Below are 22,942 nucleotides of genomic sequence, written 5' to 3'. Positions count from 1 at the left end.
TCTCCAGAAGAAAAAAAACATTATCAGACATACCGTGAAAATTTCCTTAAACATAATTTGGACAATATATATAATAAAAGAAAAGAAAATCAAAGGGGGGTTAATAATTCTGACTTCAACTGTACGTTATATCCTATAAATTAAAGTAAAACGACAGCTTTAATGATTTAAAGCCACAACATGGGTTTAATTATGGTTGTGGACAAACAAACAAACAAACAAACAAACAAACAAATAAATAAATAAATAAATAAATAAATAAATAAATAAATAAATAAATAAATAAATAAATAAATAAATAAATAAATAAATAAATAAATAAATAATTTTCAGATATGGGTTGCGGCTGGAAGGGCCTTTGCTGGGTAAAAACGTGCTTGATAAGGTGGCGGTTCATGGCAACCCCGCATTAATAAAGGGACTAAGCCGAAATGAAAATGAATGAATGAATGAATGAATGAATGAATGAATAAATAAATAAATAAATAAATAAATAAATAAATAAAACTAAATGAAATGTCATTTACTGCGTCCATACTTTGATGTAATGTCTGAAAAAAATGTATTATAAAAGTACAGTCTACAATTGAAGGTTTAAAATGATTATCCTTCCTGAGAAAATGTAATTCTTTAAAACATATTTCCCAAGTGTTGTTTAATGGAGAGATTTTTATCACATTTTTAAACATAATTTAAAGACTAATTTACTAGTAACTCGTGATGTGACATGATGACAGAACATAATATCATCTTGCTTATTTTAAAGTATTAAAGTGTAATTTCAATACTTAATTTTGTTAGGCAAGTTCGGATAATTAGGAAAGTTATTGTGTAATAGTGGTTGGTTCCGCAGCAGCCAACCAAAAAACAAACAAACCTGCTTTATTCTAGCTAAAATAAATAAAGAAGACTGCCTCAAAAAGAGAAAAAAAATTATAGAAAAAACAGCAAAACATTTGTTTCTTTTAAACGTAATTTGGGACATTTTTGGAAAAGGAATTAAAAACAAATCACAGGAGACTTCAACTGCATATTTGTTTTTTGGCAGATTCAAAATGTGTTTTTCTTACTGAAATAGCCAAAGGACTTTTGCCCCAAGGCTGCAGTGTGTTAGAGGTCATTAATCAAAAGGACTTTTAATTTGTGTAAATGCATTTGTTTTAAGGGCGCTTATTTTACACCATTATTTTCAAGATTTAAGAGAAGTTATTTGTGTCTCCAGAGTGTGTCTGTAAATTTTCAGCTCAAAACACTTATCAGATTATTTATTATAGCTTATAGAAAATTGGATTTGCTGCTCTGAACACTATGTAGCTGTTTTTGTTGTCTGTGCTTTTAATGCTAGTTCTCCTTCCCCACCGTTCCCATGTGCCTGTCAGAGTGTGCCTCAATCTCCGCCTCGGCTGCATCAGATAAACAGCACAGTGACAGACATGAAGGAAGCAGATCTCACTAAGGATGCTCATTTCGGTTAATTTTTCCAACCGACAACCGCTGCTTGTTAACCGAATACTGGTCAGATTAATTTTTAAATATTATTTAATTTTAAATAATAATTGATGTGTCTATTTTGTTTGACACAATAAATATTGCATTTTAAAATACTAATTTATTTTAACATGCGAACAGCAGCATACAAAACAAAACAGTACATCTTCATGCACCTGAAGTCTTTCCAACAGCTTAGAAATAAATAATAAACTTAATAATAAGAATAAAATAAATAGATATTTTATTTTAGATTTTTAAATGGCAAATTTACATTACAAAATGAAAACACTGACTAAATCCTTTTAAGAAGTGGCATATGTTGTTTGTCAGTTATCAGTTTAACAGTTAATCGGTTATTTTAAGCATCCCTAGATCTCACATAATGTTTGTGAGAAATACTACGGTAATTTGATGCATTTGTAGTGGAGTTAATTTAAGTCTTTCTGTAACAATGAGTCACACACAATGTTGTTACAAAGTTCACGCACACACACACACACACAGAGACACACAGGTGGTAAAATCATTGTAATTCATTACAAACACGCAGAATGTTTTAAACATGTAAAACTCATTCTTGATCACATTTGATGATGATTGATGATCACAGAGAGCTGAACAGATCTTTTAATCCTAGTTGTTTTGTGCACGTCCTGTCTTGTGGATATGATTATAAACGTTACTGGAGACATGTTAATATGCGGCTGTCAGTCAAATCAGTGGGCGAGGGAACCGCAGTCCTACGTCACGTTGCGGTGGGCCTCAAAATGGAAGGGATTTTTATCCTATTTTAACATTAGGAAAGTAAAAAAAGAGACTTATTTTGTTTATATCACTCCAATAGGACTGTGAACACACTATGCCTACACACAGTTCTGTCCAAACAGCTTACAAAAGATGATTTTCATCATACAGTAGGTGCCCTTATACATTTTGTGAATAACTGGGATTAACTTTAATGGTCAAACATTGCGATACAAGTATACAAACCATCACCATTTACTGGAACTGATTATTTTCTGTCAAACTGAAAACATAAAACATACTTATTCCAATAAATACTTATTAACTATATTAAATAATATGTGTTCATAGTAATTTGTATGACAATTATTTTAAAGTTTGCAATAACGTCTTGCTTACGAACGAGTGGAAACCTAGTCATTTAAAGCATAGAGGCAAAAACTGAAATGAAAAATAAATTGTATTATATTGCTGCGCTGTGATCCTTTGGCAAACACGAGGGCTCAGTGGTCGCCTCACAGCAAGAAGGTCGCTGGTTTGATTCACAGCTGGGTCAGTCAAGTTGGTATTTCCATGTGGAGTTGTTGTTGCATGTTCTGCACGACGTGTTGGCGTGGGTTTCCTCCGGGTGCTTTGGTTTCCCTCACAGTCCAAAGACATGTGCTATAGGTGAACTGAGAAAACCAAATTAGCTGTAATATGTGATTGAGTGTGTATGGATGTTTCCCAGTACTGGGTTACAGCTGGAATGGCATCCACTGTGTAAAACATTTGCTGGATAAGTTGGCGGTTCATTCCACTGTTGTGACCCCTGATAAATAAATGGACAAGATGGAAAATGAATATATACATTAAACAGTATGCATACATGATGCTTAAAATCCCTGTTCATTTTTGACCCTTATGCATCTTTCATATGGTGTACCAATCCAGAAAAAAGAAAAAAAAATATTATTTTTAAACATACAATAGCACAACATTATAAAAGGAAACCCTTTTTTTCATTGGCTTATTCAAAGTCATCCCTTCTTTATTAGCTGTTTTATTGCTTTATATGCATCATGTGTTTGCTAAGTGAAGAAAATGGATTTGTTACCCTGAGGCACCATCCTGCAATAGAACACAGAAAAATAAACACAAAAACATCCCCGAATGGAAAGTTGTGCTGTTTTTCAGTCCGGACTCATAGTGACGTGACGTGCTTCGTTTGGGTTTTCTGTGTCCCCGAGGCCTGTGCCTGGAATATTCCAGCCTTGATATGATGGGGTCACGTTTGATAAGAACCTTTCACTTCACAAGAGTGTTTCACCGTCATTCACATCTGCCCAACATCCTCTGTAAGACAGTGTGGCAAGCGTTTTAACATTTGACCGATTAGCCAGTCTCTGTTTTTAGATGCTAGTATCTGTTCCATTAATTTATTTGTTAGATACTACTTCCTTTTTAGAAAGATATCAGTACTTATTATTATTTATAGGCTGTATTTACTTACTAGATACAATTTTTATTTGTGGCAACACAGTGGCTCTGTGGTTAGCACTGTCACCTCACAGTAATAAGGTCAACAATTTGATTCCTGGCTGGGCCAGTTGGCATTACTGTGTGTTTGCATGTTCCCCTCGTGTTCACATGAACTAAACTGGTCATATTGCCCGTTTCCATTGAGTGGTACGGTACAGTTCGGTACACTTTTATGGCCGTTTCCACAGTCAATAAGCGTACCGAACCAAACATTACCTATCATGGTTTGTTGACGGGACGGAGACAAAAGGTGTCGGATCCAAGTGCAGTTTATTAATGAAATCGTGCAGTAACAGAAAAACTAAACATCCAAAATATAAAGTAATAAAGTAACAAACAAACAAACAAGAAACTGTGGCAGAAAATACTAGAACAGGACTTCAGGAACAACAAACCAAACAAGACTTACTAAGCTATGAAGACAACGACGGGTAAAGAGTGAATAAATAGTCCATGAAATCAACAGGAAACGGAGACAGCTGTGTTTTGCAAATCAGTGTAAGTGGAAACCAGGTGTGTGCACGTGGGATGTGTGGACTTGTAGTTCTAGCAACTGTAGTTCACCACCAGAGTTCACCATCGAATTACAGTGCCATCTGGTGGTCTCAGACAGTCATGACAGTACCGTACCACTTTTTCGGCATCCTTTCGAAAAGGTTCCAAAATCGAGAAAGGGCACCAAAAGGTGGAGCTACACACACAGCTGAACGCTGATTGGTTACAGAGATACATCAAGAGCTCGTGGAGCAAGACAGAATGTAACAAAGGATCTGCCATGTTCTAATACACAGCCGAGAGATTACATGGATATACTATATGCATATAATAATGAGCCATGGATGACCTGAGCTCAAACAAACCTTGTCGTCTTGATGAAAAGACACAAAGCCAAGAAGAACAAAATCTGCCGTGTCCTGTTGATGCTTTACAAGCTCGTCTAAAAGTGCGAGCGGTATCCGCTTTCTTCCGGAAGCTTGCGATCGCGTCTAAATTTGAAATAATGAACTTCTTGAGCTGATGATAATAACGTGTGTGTGATTCAGGAAGAAAAGAACAAGCGCGAGAGTGAAGCGCGAAAAAAAGGCGAAGCCTGACAAAACTCAGGAGCAAAAGTGTTTTAGCAACCTGAATCATAAACAAACTACCATGTTTATCTTTGCCTTTTGGACTATTATAAACTGGGAATGGGTTAGTTATTTTAAACTTATTATGAACTTAGTGTATGGGTGTGTGTGTGAATGTAAAAGTGTATGGGTGTTTCCCAGTACTGCGTTACAGCTGGAAGGTCATCTAATGCATAAAACAAATGCCAGAATAGTTGTCAGTTCACTCCACTGTGGCAGTCCCTGATAAATAAGGGACTAAGCTAAAGGAAAGTGAATGAATAAATAGACATTAATACTTATTAATTAGATCTTAATATGTGCATTTATGAGGTGAGCTTCGCAAAGGTGAGTGGGCTTGACAAACCATCTGTAGTCTTCTCTTTAAAAAACAAAACAAAACTAAAAAGCACTCCCTTCTCCTAACTCTAGAACTAAGTTCTCTGAGCACAAACAGTTCTTATGTGTATCCCCTCTTCTTGTTAACCTTTAGACCAAAACGTCTGCAAAGTGACTAAATGTAAATGTAGTATGTTTTTATTAGGCAGTATTTATTCATACTTGTCCTTATTAACAAATCCTAGTACTTCTAGATACTTCTGCCATGAAGTTTCTAGTATATCTAGTAGCTCTTATTAGATATATTAACTAGATATAATTAGCTGGTTCAGGTGTGATTAATTAGGGTTGGAGCTTTACTATCAAGGACGCTGGCCCTCCTGGACTGAGTTTGGACACTGCTGATTGGAGCTGGACGATTCTGGCTAAAATGAGAATCATAGTTTTTTTTGCTTAAAATAAAGATCACACTTCTCAAACGATCACTCTGTGCCACAAACTGAATATTATTTTCTACTTTATTACCTGTTACTCACAGCCTATGCAGGTTCTGTTAACTAAAGTAGACGTGCGCGCGTCTATCATTAAGTAGAGTGCACGCGCCCGCCCTCTCTGTGGTAACAGCTCATGTCACGTTTGATTTCTCGGCCGCAAATTAAGCAATTCATAAAGACAGAAATAACATTTTTAGGTAAATTATACCTTATGAATACAGTATGTGCCTCGTTAACATCATTTGAAGGTGTCCATGTCGCTGAGCAATGTATGTGAAACAATAAAAAGACTCGTGCAGCCGCCTTTGCTTCTCTCCTGAACTTGAAAATATGAATAATAGAATCATAGAAATGCGGTATTCAGATAGTCTATGGTGTCGAATCGAGATCACGATAGTTTTTGATTAATTGTGCAGCTCTACTCCTGATCTAGATCTATAGTGTTGCTAAATAAATACTAGGACTTCTTTCATTAGTGACTAGTAACAAAAGTTTTTTTTTTCTTCTGATGTGATTTGTTATTGAGGTATTCTGTTATATTACATTAAGTTTCGCTAATGTGTTTCAATTTTACATATTATATTTTTTTTATATTATATTATATTATATTATATTATATTATATTATATTATATTATATTATATTATATTATATTATACGGTATTATATTATTTTATATTATATTATATATATTATATTAAATTATATTATATTATATTATATTATTACTTTTATTTTAATAATTATTATTTATTAGGGTATTTATTTTAGATACTAGTTTTATGGATACTATAGTATTAGATACTAGTACACATTTATTAGATATTCATTCATTCTTTAATTTTCTTGTCGGCTTAGTCCCTTTATTAATCTGGGGTCGCCACCGCGGAATGAACCGGCAACTTATCCAACAAGTTTTTACGCAGCGAATGCCCTTCCAGCCGCAACCCATTCCTGGAAACATCCACACACACTCATTCACACACACTACAGACAATTTAGCCTACTCAATTCACCTGTACCGCATGTCTTTGGACTGTGGGGGAAACCGGAGCACCCCGAGGAAACCCACGCGAATGTAGGGAGAACATGCAAACTTCACACAGAAACAAGGCTCAAACCAGCGACCCAGCGACCTTCTTGCTGTGAGGCAACAGCACTACCTACTGCGCCACTACGTCTCCTTTTATTAGATATTGTTTCAGTAATTCTTCTTCATTAGAGTCTACATAAATAATACATGGCCACAATAAATACATGGGCATATGCATTCAATACCTATTTAATGGATTATATTAGTTATTTAATAGGCACTGGTTCTTATTTATTTATTTTACTTATTAGTGAAATTCTTATTTTGATTTTTTACTCATGTTATGTTAGAACTAGCCCCAGTTAAGCTCAATCAAAATCTTAAATAGAAAAAAAAATAATAATCTTATAATATTAATTAAAGCAAAATGGTAGCTCAATTACAGAAGTCGATGGTATTTATTAAATTTATTTAATTTTTTCAAATTATTAAAGTGTAGCAATAGAATACTTAATAGTCTCAAAAACATTCCACGAATTAGATGCTTTGTTTCCATTCAGGACTCTTGTTCATGCTTTGTTCATGCTTTTATCAGCAGCAGGGTGGATTACTGTAACGGCCTCCTCACTGGCCTTCCCAAAAAGACAGTCAGACAGTTGCAGCTCATCCAAAATGCTGGAGCCAGGACTTTGAGAACCAGAAGATCAGAGCACATCATACCTGTCCTAGGTCTTTACAGTGGCTCTCAGTTACATTCAGAATAGATTTAAAGTATTATGGCTTGTCTATAAATCACTAAATGGCCTAGGACCTAAATACATTACAGATACAGCATAGTCACTGAATACAAACCTAACAGATCACTCAGATATTTGGGATCATATAAGCTAGAAATTCCAAGGGTTCAGTCACAGCAGGGGGAACTTGCTTTCAGCTACTGCACCCCCCACTGCTGGAATCAGCTTCCAGAAATGATCAGATGTGGTCCAACATTAGGCCCGTTCAAATCCAGACTGAAAACACATCTGTTGAGCTGTGCCTTTACTGAATGAGCACTGTGCTACACATTTTAATCTGTTTTTATCTGTCTTAATCACTTTTATTATTTGTTTTTGTTATTTTCTTATACCTGTCTCTTGATTCCTATTTATGTAAACCAATTTGAATTGCCACTGTGTATGAAATGTGCTATATAATGAAACTTGCCTTGCTTTAATAGTCACTGTTAAAATATGTACTATCTATTTAATTGGTAGTATGCAACAAAATGTATTGAACAATACTGTACTGTATTGTACTGTACTGTACAAGTACTGGTGGTTAATGAATAATATAGGAACCCAAATTGTAAAATTAAGAACTAGTTTATAATGACTAATAACCGTTGTCTTTAAAAAGGTACTGCTACCGAAAAAATAAACACTAGTAGCAAATGAGAAGTACTGTACTTATATCTAACAATATGTACTAGTAGACTAAAAATAGATACATGATTTACAGATTAAATGTTAAAACCGCTTGCCATAGGTGACAGTAAACAGATGGACATTAGGCTTCACATTATCTCTGAGTGGACTAAAAGGGATGGTTTACCCAAAAATTAAAATTCTGCCATTATTTACTCACCCTTTTCTTGTTCCATATCATTTTTCTTTCTTCTGTTGAAAATAAAAGAAGATATTTTGCATTGGAAACAAAATTGGAAACCTGTAACCATTGACATATAGTATTTGTTTTTCCTATATGGAAGTGGTAAATGGTTACAGGTTTTCAGCTTTCTTCAAAATATCACAATTCCCTTAAATTATACACATTAACCAATTCTACCTTTATATATTTGAAAATCATTTAATATTTTTCTTATTACTTTGACTAATATTTGGCTAAATTGTGTTCATGAATCCAAATAAACTACAAAAGGTCAAGCAACGACCTTCATTAAAGCGTTAAAAATGTAGTTTACCCAAAAATAAAAGTTCAGTCATCATTTCCTTACTCTTCCCTCGTTCCAATCACTAAAGAAGATATTTTGAAGAATGCTGGAAACTTGTAACCATTGACTTCGATTTTAGTTGTCTTTCCTACAGAAGTGAATGGTTACAGGTTTTCAGCTTTCTACAAAATGTCATAATTAATGTTCAGTAGAAGAAAGTAACTCATAAAGGTTTGTAACCATTTGAGGGTGAGTAAATAGGTCATTTTCATTCCTGGGTGAACTATCCCTTCAATTACTGTATACACATAAACCCTTTATACATTTATAAAACATTTAATATTTTTCCTATTACTTTGACTAATATTTAAGTTAATTGTGTTCATGACTCCAAATTCTGAATCTAAATAAAAAATTACAAAAGGTAAAGGAGGCAGTTACTGGTTAAAGTGTTAACGAGTCCCAAAAATAAAAGTCATCATATTCTCTTTTTTTTTTTACTTGTTTTAATCACTAAAGAATATATTTCTTGAAGAATGTTGGAAATCTGTAACCATTGACTTTTATTATAGCTGTCTTTCCTACTGAAGTGAATGGTTACAGGTTTTCAGCTTTCCTCAAAATTTGTCTTCAGTAGAAGAAAGAAACTAATAAAGGTTGCAACCATTTGAGGGTGAGTGAATAGGGAGTACATTTTCATTCCTGGGTGAATTATCCCTGTAAATACATATTAACCCTTTATATATTTATAAAACATTTTATATTTTTCTTTTTAGTCTAACTAAAATTTGTTCATCTGCTTTCATGACACCAAACTTTGAAATTGAGTGTAAAACTATGGACACCAGTTCAGCCAGGCCACTACGACCCCCTGTAAAAGGGTTAAGAGTTCCACAAATGTATAGTTGACCGAAAAATAAAAGTTCAGTCATCATTCACTCACCCTTCACTTGTCCCAAACATTAGGGAAGACATTTTGAGGAAAGTTGGAAACCTGTAACCATAAACTTCCATGGTAGGACAAATACTATGGACGTCAACAGTTACTAATTTAATTCGATTTAATTTTGAACAAAAAGTTATACACTTAAAACAAATCTTTAACAAAATTAATTTCATCATTAATCGAAATGGAGTGGGATAAAGCACAGGCTTATTATTTTCCCCATCCCAAACATATTTCCACATCATTCGTCTTACTTTACATACTTGCATTTCAAACATTTTTCTAAATATAGTATTGTGTTCATCAGATTAATAATAATAATAAAAACTCAAAAAGACTTGTAACAAGTAAACAGTGATTAAACAATGACCGAATCTCTATTTTATTTGTTGAACTATCCCTTTAAAAGCCAACATCAGACTAAATGGATAAAGTCATTTCGGTGGGCTGGGTGGACATTTTTCCTCTGACGAGACTCAAACCACCATTTGCTAAAAGCTCCGATTTTTCCCAGGCACCATTACAGTAAGAGTCTCTGCAGAGTCGTTTCAGCTCGTGTATTATAATGAAGCTGCTTGCTTCAGGGGAGAGTTTGAACACTTTCATTTAAAGAGCCTTTTAAGCAGTCGTCCTAATGTACGCCTTCAAATGAACGGTGATTTGTAAATGGGATAAATCTCTTTGTGTCTTGTAGCGGAGAAAGTGACATCTCTGGGGAAAGACTGGCACAAATTCTGTCTGAAGTGTGAACGCTGTAACAAGACCCTGAATCCTGGAGGACATGCTGAGGTGAGAGAAAAAAAAAAGAAAAAAAAATGGAGGAAAAGAGTGTTGAAGATAAAGACCCTACTAAAATGCATTTGGCTTTTCCTTACATGATGAAAATTAAGTCTATAATGTAATCTAAATTACTTATTTGGGGTAATGTGTTTGGATTACTTTTGGATTACTCTGAGATTTGAATAACATTTTTTTTTTCAGTTTGCAAAATTTTCAAGCATAGAATAATTTATACTCTTAAAAATAAATTCCCAAAAGTGTATTTTTCCTGCAATGCCACAGAAAGAACCATTTTGGGTTACCCAAATAACTTTTCACTGACCTTTATTAAACTAAAATACTCCCACATAGCAAAATTTCTCTGGCCCAGCTCTGGCCCACATACTGCATTGAATTACGGTAAATGACTGGACCAAATCTGGCTTTCAGACAAGGGCCAAACATGGACCATATCTAGGCCAAGCCTCAGCCAAGGTAATAACTCATAACTGGGCCTGAACTGGACCAGATAGGTTGGTGTGTCATGATTGCAATGAAATTGATAAACCCATGAAGCGTTGCGCTTTAGGTACACTATGAGCATGCTTTTTCTCAAAGTGACCTGATTGATAGAATTCTTTACTCAAAAATTATTTTAATGTATTTTAAAAGTGGGTCAAGACTGGCCAAACTTACATCCCACATAGCAAAATTTCTCTGGCCCAGCTCTGGCCCGCACAATCAGGTTTTGCTTGGCCCACATGCCGCAGTGAATTACGGTACATGACTGGACCAAATCTGGCTTCCAGACAAGGGCCAAGTTAATAACTCATAACTGGGCCTGAACTGGGCCAGATAGGTTGGTGTGTCACGATTGCAATGAAATTGATAAACCCATGGAGTGATGCGCTTTAGGCACACTATGGGCACGCTTTTTCTCAAAGTGACCTGATTGGTAGAATTTTTTTTCTTTACTCAAAAATGATTTTAGTGTATTTCAAATGTGGGTCAAGACTGGCCAAACTCACATGGCCCACTTATCAAATTTTAAAATCTGGGCCAAATACTACGTTTTTCATCTGGCCCAAATCTTGTGTGCCGCCTTAAAGACGGTGACGCCTCTGCCAAACCCGGGCCATGTTTGGCCACATGCTGTATGCCAGTGCCGGATGAATGCCTGCTGTGCCAGCTTTATGCCAAATCTGGGCCAGAATTCTTTTCTACTAGGGATGGCCCACATATCAACTTTTAAAATCTTAACCAAATAATAAGTTTTACATCTGGCCCAAATCTTGTGTGCTGCCTTAAAGACAGTGCCACCTCTGTCAAACCCAGGGCCATATTTGGCCCACATGCTGTACGCCAGTGCAGGATGAATGCCTGCTGTGCCAGCTTTATGCCAAATCTGCTAGACAAAAACAGTTTTAAAACAGAAACTTACCTGTCTAAGAGAAATCCTTCAGACATGGGTGTCATTCTTTTTCCAGCATGCAAAGGTAACTCCTATATTGATTCAGGTTTTTAAAAAGTTTTGATTCAGCATGCTTTTACCGATCGGGCGCGCATGCTCTATCTTGTGAGCACGCGGCGGTCAGTGGAGCTGCTTACGAACAACTGCGCTGTTTTTCAAATCTGCATTTGCTGACAGACAGTTTAGGCTTCTTATCGGAATTATGAGAGATGTCGGCCTGACTCTATTTAATTGGATGAACATTTTTTTGTTTTATATCTTACCCAAAAACCCAATAAAAAATAAATATAAATACACATAGATCATTTACTGTAATCAGTACTATTAGACTGTGAAGAGACTTTCAACCAGCACAACAAAAAATTCTTCTGAAGACAATCAACTACTGCACCTTTAAGTAGTGTCTCCTTTGAGGCTATTCAGTAAACAGCCACTGTTGTAACACAGTTTCATGTTTTTTTGTATTCATTAAACATTTTGTTGAACTTGACTAGAGGCCAGTTCGCATAAATTCATACAGATGCATTGTTCTGACAGTTAGGGGTGGGATTACTGGCAGTCTTCATTAATTCATTCATTTATATATTCATTTTTCTCCGGCTCAGTCCCTTATATATCAGGGATGGCCACAGCGGAATGAATTGCCAACTATTCCAGCATATGTTTTACGTAGCGGATGCCCTTCTAGCCACAACCCAGCACTGGGAAACACCCATACACACTTATTCACACATACACTCATACTCTATGGCCAATTTAGTTCATCCTATTCACCTATAGTGCATGTCTTTGAACTGTGAGGGAAACTGAAGCACCCGGAGAAAACCCATGTGGATACGGGGAGAACATGCAAACTCTAGAAATGCCAACTGGCCCAGACGGGACTCATGACCTTCTTGCTGTGAGGCGACAGTGCTAATCACTGAGCCACCGTCCTGCCCCTTGCTGTCCTTCATGTGTACTCTTTTTATTAGTTAATCAAAAATAAAACTTAAGATAAGATACAGTATGTTTTCCGCTCATATCAGCTTGGTTGAAACAGTTTCCATGAGAAAAATATCAACAGCTCAACCCCTTGCTCTTGTGTTTGAAAGCATTATTTATATAGATCCATCATTTCCTGGCAGAGGATTGCGAAATTGTTTACTCGTGGATTGTGATGGATCTTCTGTCAGATCTGGTACAGATGGCTGCTTCATCTTTCAATAAGTTTCTCTGCAAAATTGTTTACAAAACAATAAAATATTACAGTATGCACAGTATGTATATTATATATACAGTAAAATATTCTGAAGGCATCACGGTGGCGCAGTGAGTAGCATGATCGCCTTATTGCAAGAAGGTCACTGGTTCGAGCTCCAGCTGGGTCAGTTGGCATATCTGCGTGGAAATTGCATGTTCTCCCCGTGTTCTTGTGGGTTTCCTCCGGGTGTTCTGGTTTCCCCCACAGCCCAGACATGCGCTATAGGTGAATTGGGTAAGCTAATATTGTCCAAAGTGTATGTGTGTGAATGAGTGTGTATGGGTGTTTGCCAGTGATGGGGTGCATTCTGCTGTCGTGGCCCTGGATTAATAAAGGGACTAAGTCAAAAAGAAAATGAATGAATGGATTGCAGCTGGAAGGGCATCCACTGCATAAAACATATGCTGGATAAGTTGGCGGTTCATTTCGCTGTGGCAACCCCATAATAAAGGGACTTAGCTGAAAAGTAAATGAATGAATAAATAAAATTCTTCGAACAAACATACATACTATAGCCACAATTTGGGAAGCAATTTAAATAAAATATTGACCTATTTCTAAAAACTATATATATATTTTTATATATATATATATATACAGAAGATTACTTAAAAATATGTTAGTTTATAAGATTTTATATATATATATATATATATATATATATATATATATATATATATATATATATATATATATATATAATCTTATAAACTAACATATTTTTAAGTAAACATTGCAGATCAGATACATTTTATTTGTAATTTATTTGACGATATGGTGTTTTTATATTTGATTCTTTAATTTTTTGTACTTTGATACTGTTAGAGTTACTGGAAATAATATAAAGCACTGCTTATTTAATCTGTATCTTTGCTTGGTTGTATTTATAATAATTTTACATTGCAAAGATATGTATGATATGTAAAGATAATTAAAGTTTGTCTAAAAATCAATGATTATTTTTAAATGAATGTAACGTTAGAGTGACGATAAAGATGCTGACGACAAATTTTCCAACAAAATTTTAGATTTCCGCTCTGATCCCTGAATAATGTGCCATTTTTGTTATGAACACTTTTGATAGAGTTGATAGTTTTTAACCGATGTCAATAAAGAGCCTTTAGTTTTAAGTGTACTTGTGTGTAATCTCTTTTAAATAATATGTTGTTGATCGCCAAAGACAAAAACTAGATTAAATAAGTTAAATGAACTTAAAACATTTGAGTTAATGCAAAATAGAGTTAATTATATACCTTTTTTAGTTTGAGTTCTGCTTACTGTATATAATTGTTACAAACTTAAAGATGGTCAGTGAAGAGGAAGGATAGTAGCGTTATTTTGGGATGAAACATAAGTGAGCACACAATATCAATAAGTGAAAGACAAATACCAAGACTAACTAAATGCAATAAAGTGAGTTTATCTACAAAGATAATAATAAGTGCAAAACATGTAGAAAGAAAAATAAATATTCACAAAAATATATTGACAGTTACAGACAACAAATGGGACACAAAATGTTTGAACAGATAGATGGGAGATGGGCGGCATCCAAAAAAATATGAGTTACCAAAACTTTTTTTCATTACGTCAAAGTAAATATTATTATTTTGTTATGCTTAAACTAACTTATTTGAATATTTTAATTATTAGATTTTTTTCATTTTCACTGTTCATCAATCTAAAATTGCTCACCTTCTAATTATAAGGTTCTATCTGTGTTCTGAAGGATTTTGAGATATTGAGCTTCAAAGTTTTTGCATTCCATAGCAAACAATAAGTGTGTAACATTGTTTTTTTAAATAAAAAGTCTTAAAATGTAAACAACTTGTCACATAACAAGCGATCTGTTCCTGAAAGATTGCTTGCATACTACACGTCATTCAGGAACAACATATCCCAGCATGCCTTTGCACAAACCAGTCACTATTAACCATTATTCACACAGCTGAATATCGTCATTATCAATTGTTTGGACTATTTATACACATTGCACACACCAGTCAAGGTGGAGTCTTTGTTTGTCAGTATGGTTTCAGGGAGTGGTGGCCTGTTTATAGTTTTTCTAGTTATATTTTGATGATTGTTTTGTTACTATTTATACTTTTATCACCACTTTGTTTTTGCATTTTTTGATGCCCTTCATGATACCAGAGTTCTTGTTTTTTTACTTAACTTGTTTTATCTGCACAAATCTTTTTCATTAAAAATTGCATTTGGATCCAACCTCTTGTCTTCTCTACCTTGACTTATAAAAAAAACATCCCTTAATGTAAATAAGTTGTCATTTAATATGTATGTCAATAACTCAATTTTGACAAAAATGTTTGATAGAACCTTTTAATTCTTAGGTGAGGAATTGGGAATTCTCATTCCAAATAGAGCTATTCCAGCCATCTGGTAAAATATATTCAGGTCGCAATATATTGCAGGAAAAAAAAAAGAGTTTAGATGCAAAAATCTAATGCCATCTGAAATTTTCAGCTAAAATTAGCATTTATCTCAGGCTGTTTTGTGTAGTTTCAGTAATTTTACTCTTAGTGCAAATTTTGATTGCCTTTAAAGTGAAGTAACTGAACATAAACATAGGAGGTTAAGAAAAATGCAGATTTTAGAGAAAATTTTTCTTAGAGGTTTTTGCATCTCAACTTTTCAAATACTGCAATATAACCCCCCTAAAATTGTGCAGCTCTAACACAAAAATGTTACAATAACATGGCTATAAGTGTGGTTGTCTTTAAAGAGAAAATAATGACTTTAATGTGGGCTCCTATGTAGGTGAGTACTGTATACAAACACACACATACAGTTGAAATCAGAATTATTTCTTTTTTTAAATATTACCCAAATGATATTTAACAGAGACAGGAAATTTTCACCGTAGGTCAGATAATATTTTTTCTTCTGGAGAAAACCTTATTTTTATGATTGTAGCTAGAATAAAAGCAGTTTTTTATATTTGAAAAAACATTTTAAGGCCAAAATTATTAGCCCCTTTAAGCTATTTTTTTTTCTCGATATTCTACAGAACAAATCATCGTTATACATTACCTTGCCTAACTACCCTAACCTGCCTAGTTAACCTAATTAAGCCTTTAAATTTCACCTTAAATTTTATGTTTAGAACTGTGCTGGAAAAAATCTCTCTCCGTTAAAAAGAAATTGGGGGAAAAATAAACAGGGATAATCAGGGGATGCTAATAATTCAGGGGGGCTAATAAATCTGACTTCAACTGTACATGACATTAGTCGATGTCTTCTGTAAATAATGGTAAAAGTGTACAGTAGTCGTTATGTTTTGCATAAAAAAAAACAGATAAACAGGACATATTTGGATATACAGGATAGAAAAAGGCTAAATGTAAAGGTAATGTATATTCATTTAAATGCTTGAAAACCCCTTTTGGTCTGTGACCCAAATGCATTTGCCCGTGTGATTTCACAAATCCCACAGGAGCCAAACAAGCTGTTTTTGGAGCTTGATTACATAAATGCTCTTTTTAATGGTACAAAGCCCTCTTATATGTCAAAACTCTTATGTCAAACGAAAGAAAAGTTGATTTCTCATAGTGTGACCCTTTTAAGCAGTATTACTTGAATTGAATCTTGTTTAAATATCACAACCATCAGAAAACAATTATACTTTAATAATAAAGGAACTGTAAACTTTTTTTTTTTTTTACCATGAAGAAGTGGTGTTCAAGACATAAAAACAAATATTACAGTAATGTGTGGTAAATAGTGTAATAAATAGTGGTAAGTAGTGTTTTTAAACATTTCTATAGTACATTACTTGAATTAATCTGTTGTGGTGTTTCTATTGATGTGGTAACACAACAAATACATTAAATTACCCAATACTTTTAGTTGTTTTTACAACTGTAGGTTATTATACTACAGTGCACTACAGCAAAAAGTAAAGTATACAGTGTTTACTGGATTATCAGTTCACTAATACTACAGTATGCTGTTGCATTAATCGACAAAGTGTTGTAAATACTATTAATACACTTTACCATTTAAGTTTCTATTTACAGGTATTTTTTCATGTCGTTCTTGACAGATTCAGTGTTTAGATCAAAGGGGTTTTGGTAAATATTTATTTGCTTATAAATAAAGTACTTGCTGAATTTATTCTTACTATGTCTGTCGTATCTTTAGTATGTTATTATCAATTCAGATGTCACTGAATGAATCGATTGTGTTGAATGAATTGGCTGAGGGAAGGTAAATGTTAGCTTACATTAGCGTGACCATTCTAAAAATGGCCTGTTTTGAACGTTGAGTTATGAACATGCCTGCTGAGTCTGACTGTTTGTTTGACACTAAACAGATTATGAATCTGTTTTGTTGGAGGACATTTTGGGGAAGGACATTTTGTTTTTGAGCCCATATACATTTCCCTGAGGACTATAAATTTTAAATGTAATAAAAGCTATATATATATATTTATATAAATATATATATATATATATATATATATATATATATATATATATATATATATATATATATATATATATATATAAACTTAAAATCTTAGAGGCTGTAAAATGTTAGCAAGTTTACATTGTGATGAAAATTCTCAAATTTGAAAGGTCATATCAGAGTTTGTTCTGTGTAATAATACTGAAACTTTAGTGCTGATTAAAGAGACTTTACAAATATTACCTCATTTACGAGTTTAGAGAGAAAAAAGGCACTTTAATTGTGTTTTATGTTCACTTTTAATGTGCTTAAAAGGCCTGTATATGTTTTTAAAAAGTACAACAATATCATATGAAAACCCAACAAAAAAACAAACGTTCTACATTTATGATTTATAAATATAAAAAAGTAGAAATACACTTATTTTATGCACACTAAAATGATTTATTACATTTCTCATTTCAACAATTTGTTGAAATATAGTTGGTAAATCTTTTAATTTTCACAAATTAATCAAACAAATGATCAAATAAACTGAATGTAATGTTTTCTGATTTAGCTGCATTTTATGTACAATTAAATTTGAATGCATAACATTTAACATAAATAAATGCAAGTAGTTAAACTTCAGAGTGCATTTGTGATACAATTCAGTAGTTTAATGTGATCATTCATCTTTTTTATTGACAATGTAATTCATATTTTGCATTATTTACAAATTTTGATGCAAACACGTAATATATTTTTTTGCAAAAAAAAAAAACCATAACCATTAAAAATAAAAAATAAATAAAAATGAAAATTCACAACCCTTATTTGTTCTAAACCTTTATAAACTCCTTTCTTCAGTTGTACATGAAAGACGATATTTTAAAGATGTTGACAATGAGAGCTTTGAGCATAGTAGGAAAGAAATACCATGGAAGTGACTATTCTCTAGTTGAATTATAAAAGCAATCATAAGTTCAGCCAAATGCATTTCTTTTAAATTTAACCTATTAATATAATAGATTTAATTTTGTTTGCATAGTTTATTCTTTTCCATTTGAATTGACAATCGAATAAATAATAAATAAATAATAATAAATAATAATAAATTTGTACTAAATTTAAACATTGCAGCTAACTTGTCAAACATAAATATGTTTCTGGATTACTCTTTAAAAGTCAGTTTTGAAAATTAACAATGGTTTTATTCAATTCAATTCAATTCAAATTTATTTGTATAGTGTAGTAACTAATATCTTTTAACAGTTATATTCAGTTATATATATTTAACAGTTATATAGACCATTTTGAGAGATGTAAACAAAAGCAATGGTCCTGATGTATTTTCTGTTTTACATTTTTGATTTCTATAGACAAATTTGTAAACAGCGATGTGGCAGAAAAAACGTGAGTGCTAGCATTTATAGTGAGGGAATGACACCCGATGTGGCACAGAGTTTGTTGTTGTCTTAGAAATAAGTAATATTGATTACACATTATATATATATATATATATATATATATATATATATATATATATATATATATATATATACATATATATATATATATATATATATATATATATATATATATATATATACATATATATACATATATATATATATATATATATATATATATATATATATATATATATATATATATATATTATTTACATAATGCTTTCAGCATATTATAACAACTTGACATCCAGTGATAAGCACAGTGATTCAGTAAAATTAACGTTAAAGTGAGTGGCGTTCATCTGACAGGTCCATTTGCGATAACACCCTCCCAATAGATATTTGATAAAACGAAATGGCCAAGCATCCAGCCCAAAATATACAACTTTTTTAAGCCCAAAATATACAACCGCCAACATTAAATCTCCAAGTGATTTTACAAGAGAGAAGTTAAATGCCTACAAGTATTTGGATGTCAACAATTTTGTTCTGTGTGGTCATGTGCAAGAAATAATGTTCCATGATGACCATATTCAACACTATGTAGTGCTAAAAAACGAGGTTCTGCTTAGACAAAAACAAGGGAAAAAAATGAACTACACCTGTACGGCAGGGAATGTAAATTTACACATAGAGGTAAATTTGGTTTTATATTCGCACTTTTTCCTTAACAATATAATTTCATAAAAGTATTATTTGCAAACTATTAATAGCAAAATCATATTAGCAGCCAATAAATATCAAAGTACAAAACTGTTAAGTCAAGTAAACAGCGTTAATGTTGTCAAACTTGCAGGCTATTTCAGACTGAATATTCAAAGTGCCGTGGTAAACAAGATAGGAAGTGGGTCACAAGTTGTCACTGAATAAATGTGTGAATATAAGACAAACTTCACCTTAATAACTTAACTTAATAACACTTTCAAGTTTCATTCTGAGCATTCAGTGTCCGCAGTTTAATTAACCATATGTAACTGTGTTTGCTGAAATCATTTTTGCATTCAAAAACGAGCATAGCGTCAACTTACCTGATATACCATGAGAACGGCAGAGTCGAACATTTCTAATTAAGTCCTCACTTCATTCAGCTCCTTTTTAGCCAAAGACGTCTGCGGTTGGCATTAAAGCAGTGTGGTGTACGGTCAAAGTTTAGTTTTCTATTTTTGTACTTTCGAATTTGGCATCCTGCTGCACAACACGACATTCTTTGTTGTGACATCTTTTTGCAACTGGGGACCTGTGTGACGTCATGTGTGACGTAGGTTAAGAGTCCAGAAATTTCCACATATTGATAATTAATGTTACAATAGATGTTATAACATCAAGTTATGATTGAATTGCCTCTTGTTACAGATATGAAATAGTTTGACAAGCAAAGAAATGTTCATGGTCCAATCACATCACCACATCGAAATAGTTTATATAAACATAGTTAACCTTAGTTAACCTGCAGTTATATATCATAAAAGTTATGTCCATGTGTAAATGTTCAATAAATTCCATTTGTGTATTAAGTGTGTGTGTTGTCCTTTTAGTCCTCGATAGTTGGCATCATCTCTTCCCAGGTCTTTTTTTTTTTAAACACAGTTTTAGAACGTGGAAACTGTAGCTAAACAGAGCTAATTTGGGGTTACCGTTGCCCTAGCTACAAAAACTAGTAGTAGTAGTAGTAAACCAATAGTTTTCGTAACGAATACTTGGACCACTCTTTCTCAGGGCAGGTGCAGTTGCTTGCTCTTGTTGCGAATATTTTGTGCTGTAATATTTGAACAGCATGCTATGTTAATTTTTGATGACAGCAGACAAGGATGGCAGGAACCGGAGGCCTAATTAATCTCTGATGTGCTTTTACTCCCTGTCAACAGCATGATGGGAAGCCGTACTGCCACAAGCCATGCTACGCTGCCCTCTATGGACCGAAAGGTACAGTGCATCTAATTAGTGCCTTACACGTGTCTCTTCCTAATTTGTGGGGCTGGCAGCAAGTAGGACACGCTTTTCTTTGATGCTACCCATTTCTTAATGAGGCAAACACACATGAGCAGCTTCTTTGCTTATCTCTGATCTCCAGATGTGGGTTATTGCTACATGGATTTAAAGTTCTTGCGCACTGAACTGTTTAAATATCAACCGTATATTAGAATTAGAAAAGAAGCGACTGTACTGTGTTGTGTTGTGTGTAGGTGTAAATATCGGAGGGGCTGGATCATATGTCTATGATACACCTGTTGGCGATGACTCTGTTCCTGTTGCCATGGAAACCAAACCTAAAACTGAAGAGAAAAAGGCCACTAGAGGCCCAGTGAAAGGTGAGTTTGCCTGAGATACAGTTTGTACTACTGTAAAAAAAAAAATCACAGACATCAAATCTCTGTAATTATGTTTTAATTATACGTTTCAGACATTACCTTTCATGTTGCATTTAAAGTGCCTGAAAGGAGTTGATAATTTCAGCTTTAAATGGATAGTTCATACAAAACTAAACGTTTTGTGATAGTTTACTCCCTCTTCACTTGTTACAAATCTGTTGAAGTTTCCTTGTTCTGTTGAACACAAAAGAAGATAATTTGCAGAATGCTGGAAACCTACTTTTTGGCACGATCAAATTGACTCTTGCACTTCCAAAGTTTATGAACTTAAATTAATGTTGTAAAGCTGACTAATGCCGAGTTCACACTGCATAATTTTAGCCCAGATTTTGAGAAATCGCAGACAAATGCCTGAAATCACAGGCAAATCAGTGCTTGCACACATGAGTGACAATCACACAGTATGAACTATCAAAGACGCGATCTGAGAGAATCGCCGATGAGTCGCTGATGCCTGTGAGATATTTGGTACATATTTCAAGATGTCGGCGATTCAAATCATGCCATGTGAAATGTGTTTTGCTGAAAATAACATCGCCGATCGCCTACAGCCAATAAGAGAGCAGCATTCACTTGTGTGTGTGTGTACCTTCAGGCCAGCGGGAGGTTGAGGGAGAAGGTAAAAGCGCTCATTTTGGGGTTTATTTGGACCCAAGAAATGGAGGAAAAGCTAGTGGAGGTTTGACAGGAGCACCCGTGTGTGTTTGACCTTTCATACAGAAAGTTAAAAAAGAAAGTTAAGGACAAATTGCTCCCTTCAACCCCAGTTGAGCAAATATGTAAATGGTCTACCCCATTAAAGGCTTCTTTCTCGTTATATAGTTAACAACAAAACATATACTAGATATATCAGAACAGATTGGGCCATCTGAATCTTAGAAAGGCGGGGTTTAGAAAAACTGGGAATACCAGTCGAATTTGTTATGCTCTCTACTCCCTAACGTTCCCCCCGCCTCGTTCCCTCAGATGGAGGTCATTGGTTACATTACAAAAGTGTCCACTTTTGGTGAAAAATCTGAATGGTTTATATTGAATACCCTAAACCCTTGAGCACTTGGGAACTGCGCTGTCTGATGACACAATTGCAGTGCATTCTGGGACATATACACTCACCAGCCACTTTATTGGGTATACCTTACTAGTACTAGGTTAGACACTCTTTTGCCTTCAGAACTGCTTTAATCCTTTATGGTATAGACTCAACAAGGTACTGGAAATAATCCTGAGATTTTGGTCCATATTGACATGATAGCATCACGCAGTTGCTGCATATTTGTCGGCTGCACATCCCAAAGGTGCTCTATTGGATTGCGATCTGTTGACTGTCAATGACATTTAAGTAGTTAACTTCCAAAGTGTGCCAAAAAAATATCCCCCACACCGTTACACAACCACCACCACCATTGATACAAGGCAGGATAATTTTTTATTTTCTGAATTTTGACCCTACCATCCAAATGTTGCAGCAGAGATTGAGACTCATCAGACCAGGCAATGTTTTCCAATCTTCTATTGTCTAATTTTGGTGAGCCTGTGCAAATTGTAGCCTCAGTTGCATGTTCTTAGCTGACAAAAGTGGCATCTCAGTCTCAAGGTTGGACATGTGTGTTCAGA

The 22,942-nt window shown here is 34.0% G+C and overlaps 1 protein-coding gene across 2 annotated transcripts in view; it reads left to right on the top strand.

The window, feature by feature from the left end:
• Window positions 1-22,942, top strand: part of crip2l (cysteine-rich protein 2-like) — a 33,725-nt gene that overhangs the window by 5,103 nt on the left and 5,680 nt on the right. For both annotated transcript variants that reach the window (NM_001005968.1, XM_068215423.1), the window contains 3 exon segments: window positions 10,299-10,393; window positions 20,825-20,882; window positions 21,143-21,268. In NM_001005968.1, the coding sequence (NP_001005968.1) occupies window positions 10,299-10,393; window positions 20,825-20,882; window positions 21,143-21,268 (279 nt within the window).

Source organism: Danio rerio, chromosome 20 (genome assembly GCF_049306965.1).
Source record: "Danio rerio strain Tuebingen ecotype United States chromosome 20, GRCz12tu, whole genome shotgun sequence".
NCBI classification, from domain to species: domain Eukaryota; kingdom Metazoa; phylum Chordata; class Actinopteri; order Cypriniformes; family Danionidae; genus Danio; species Danio rerio.
This window is presented reverse-complemented; position numbering and strand designations above follow the sequence as displayed.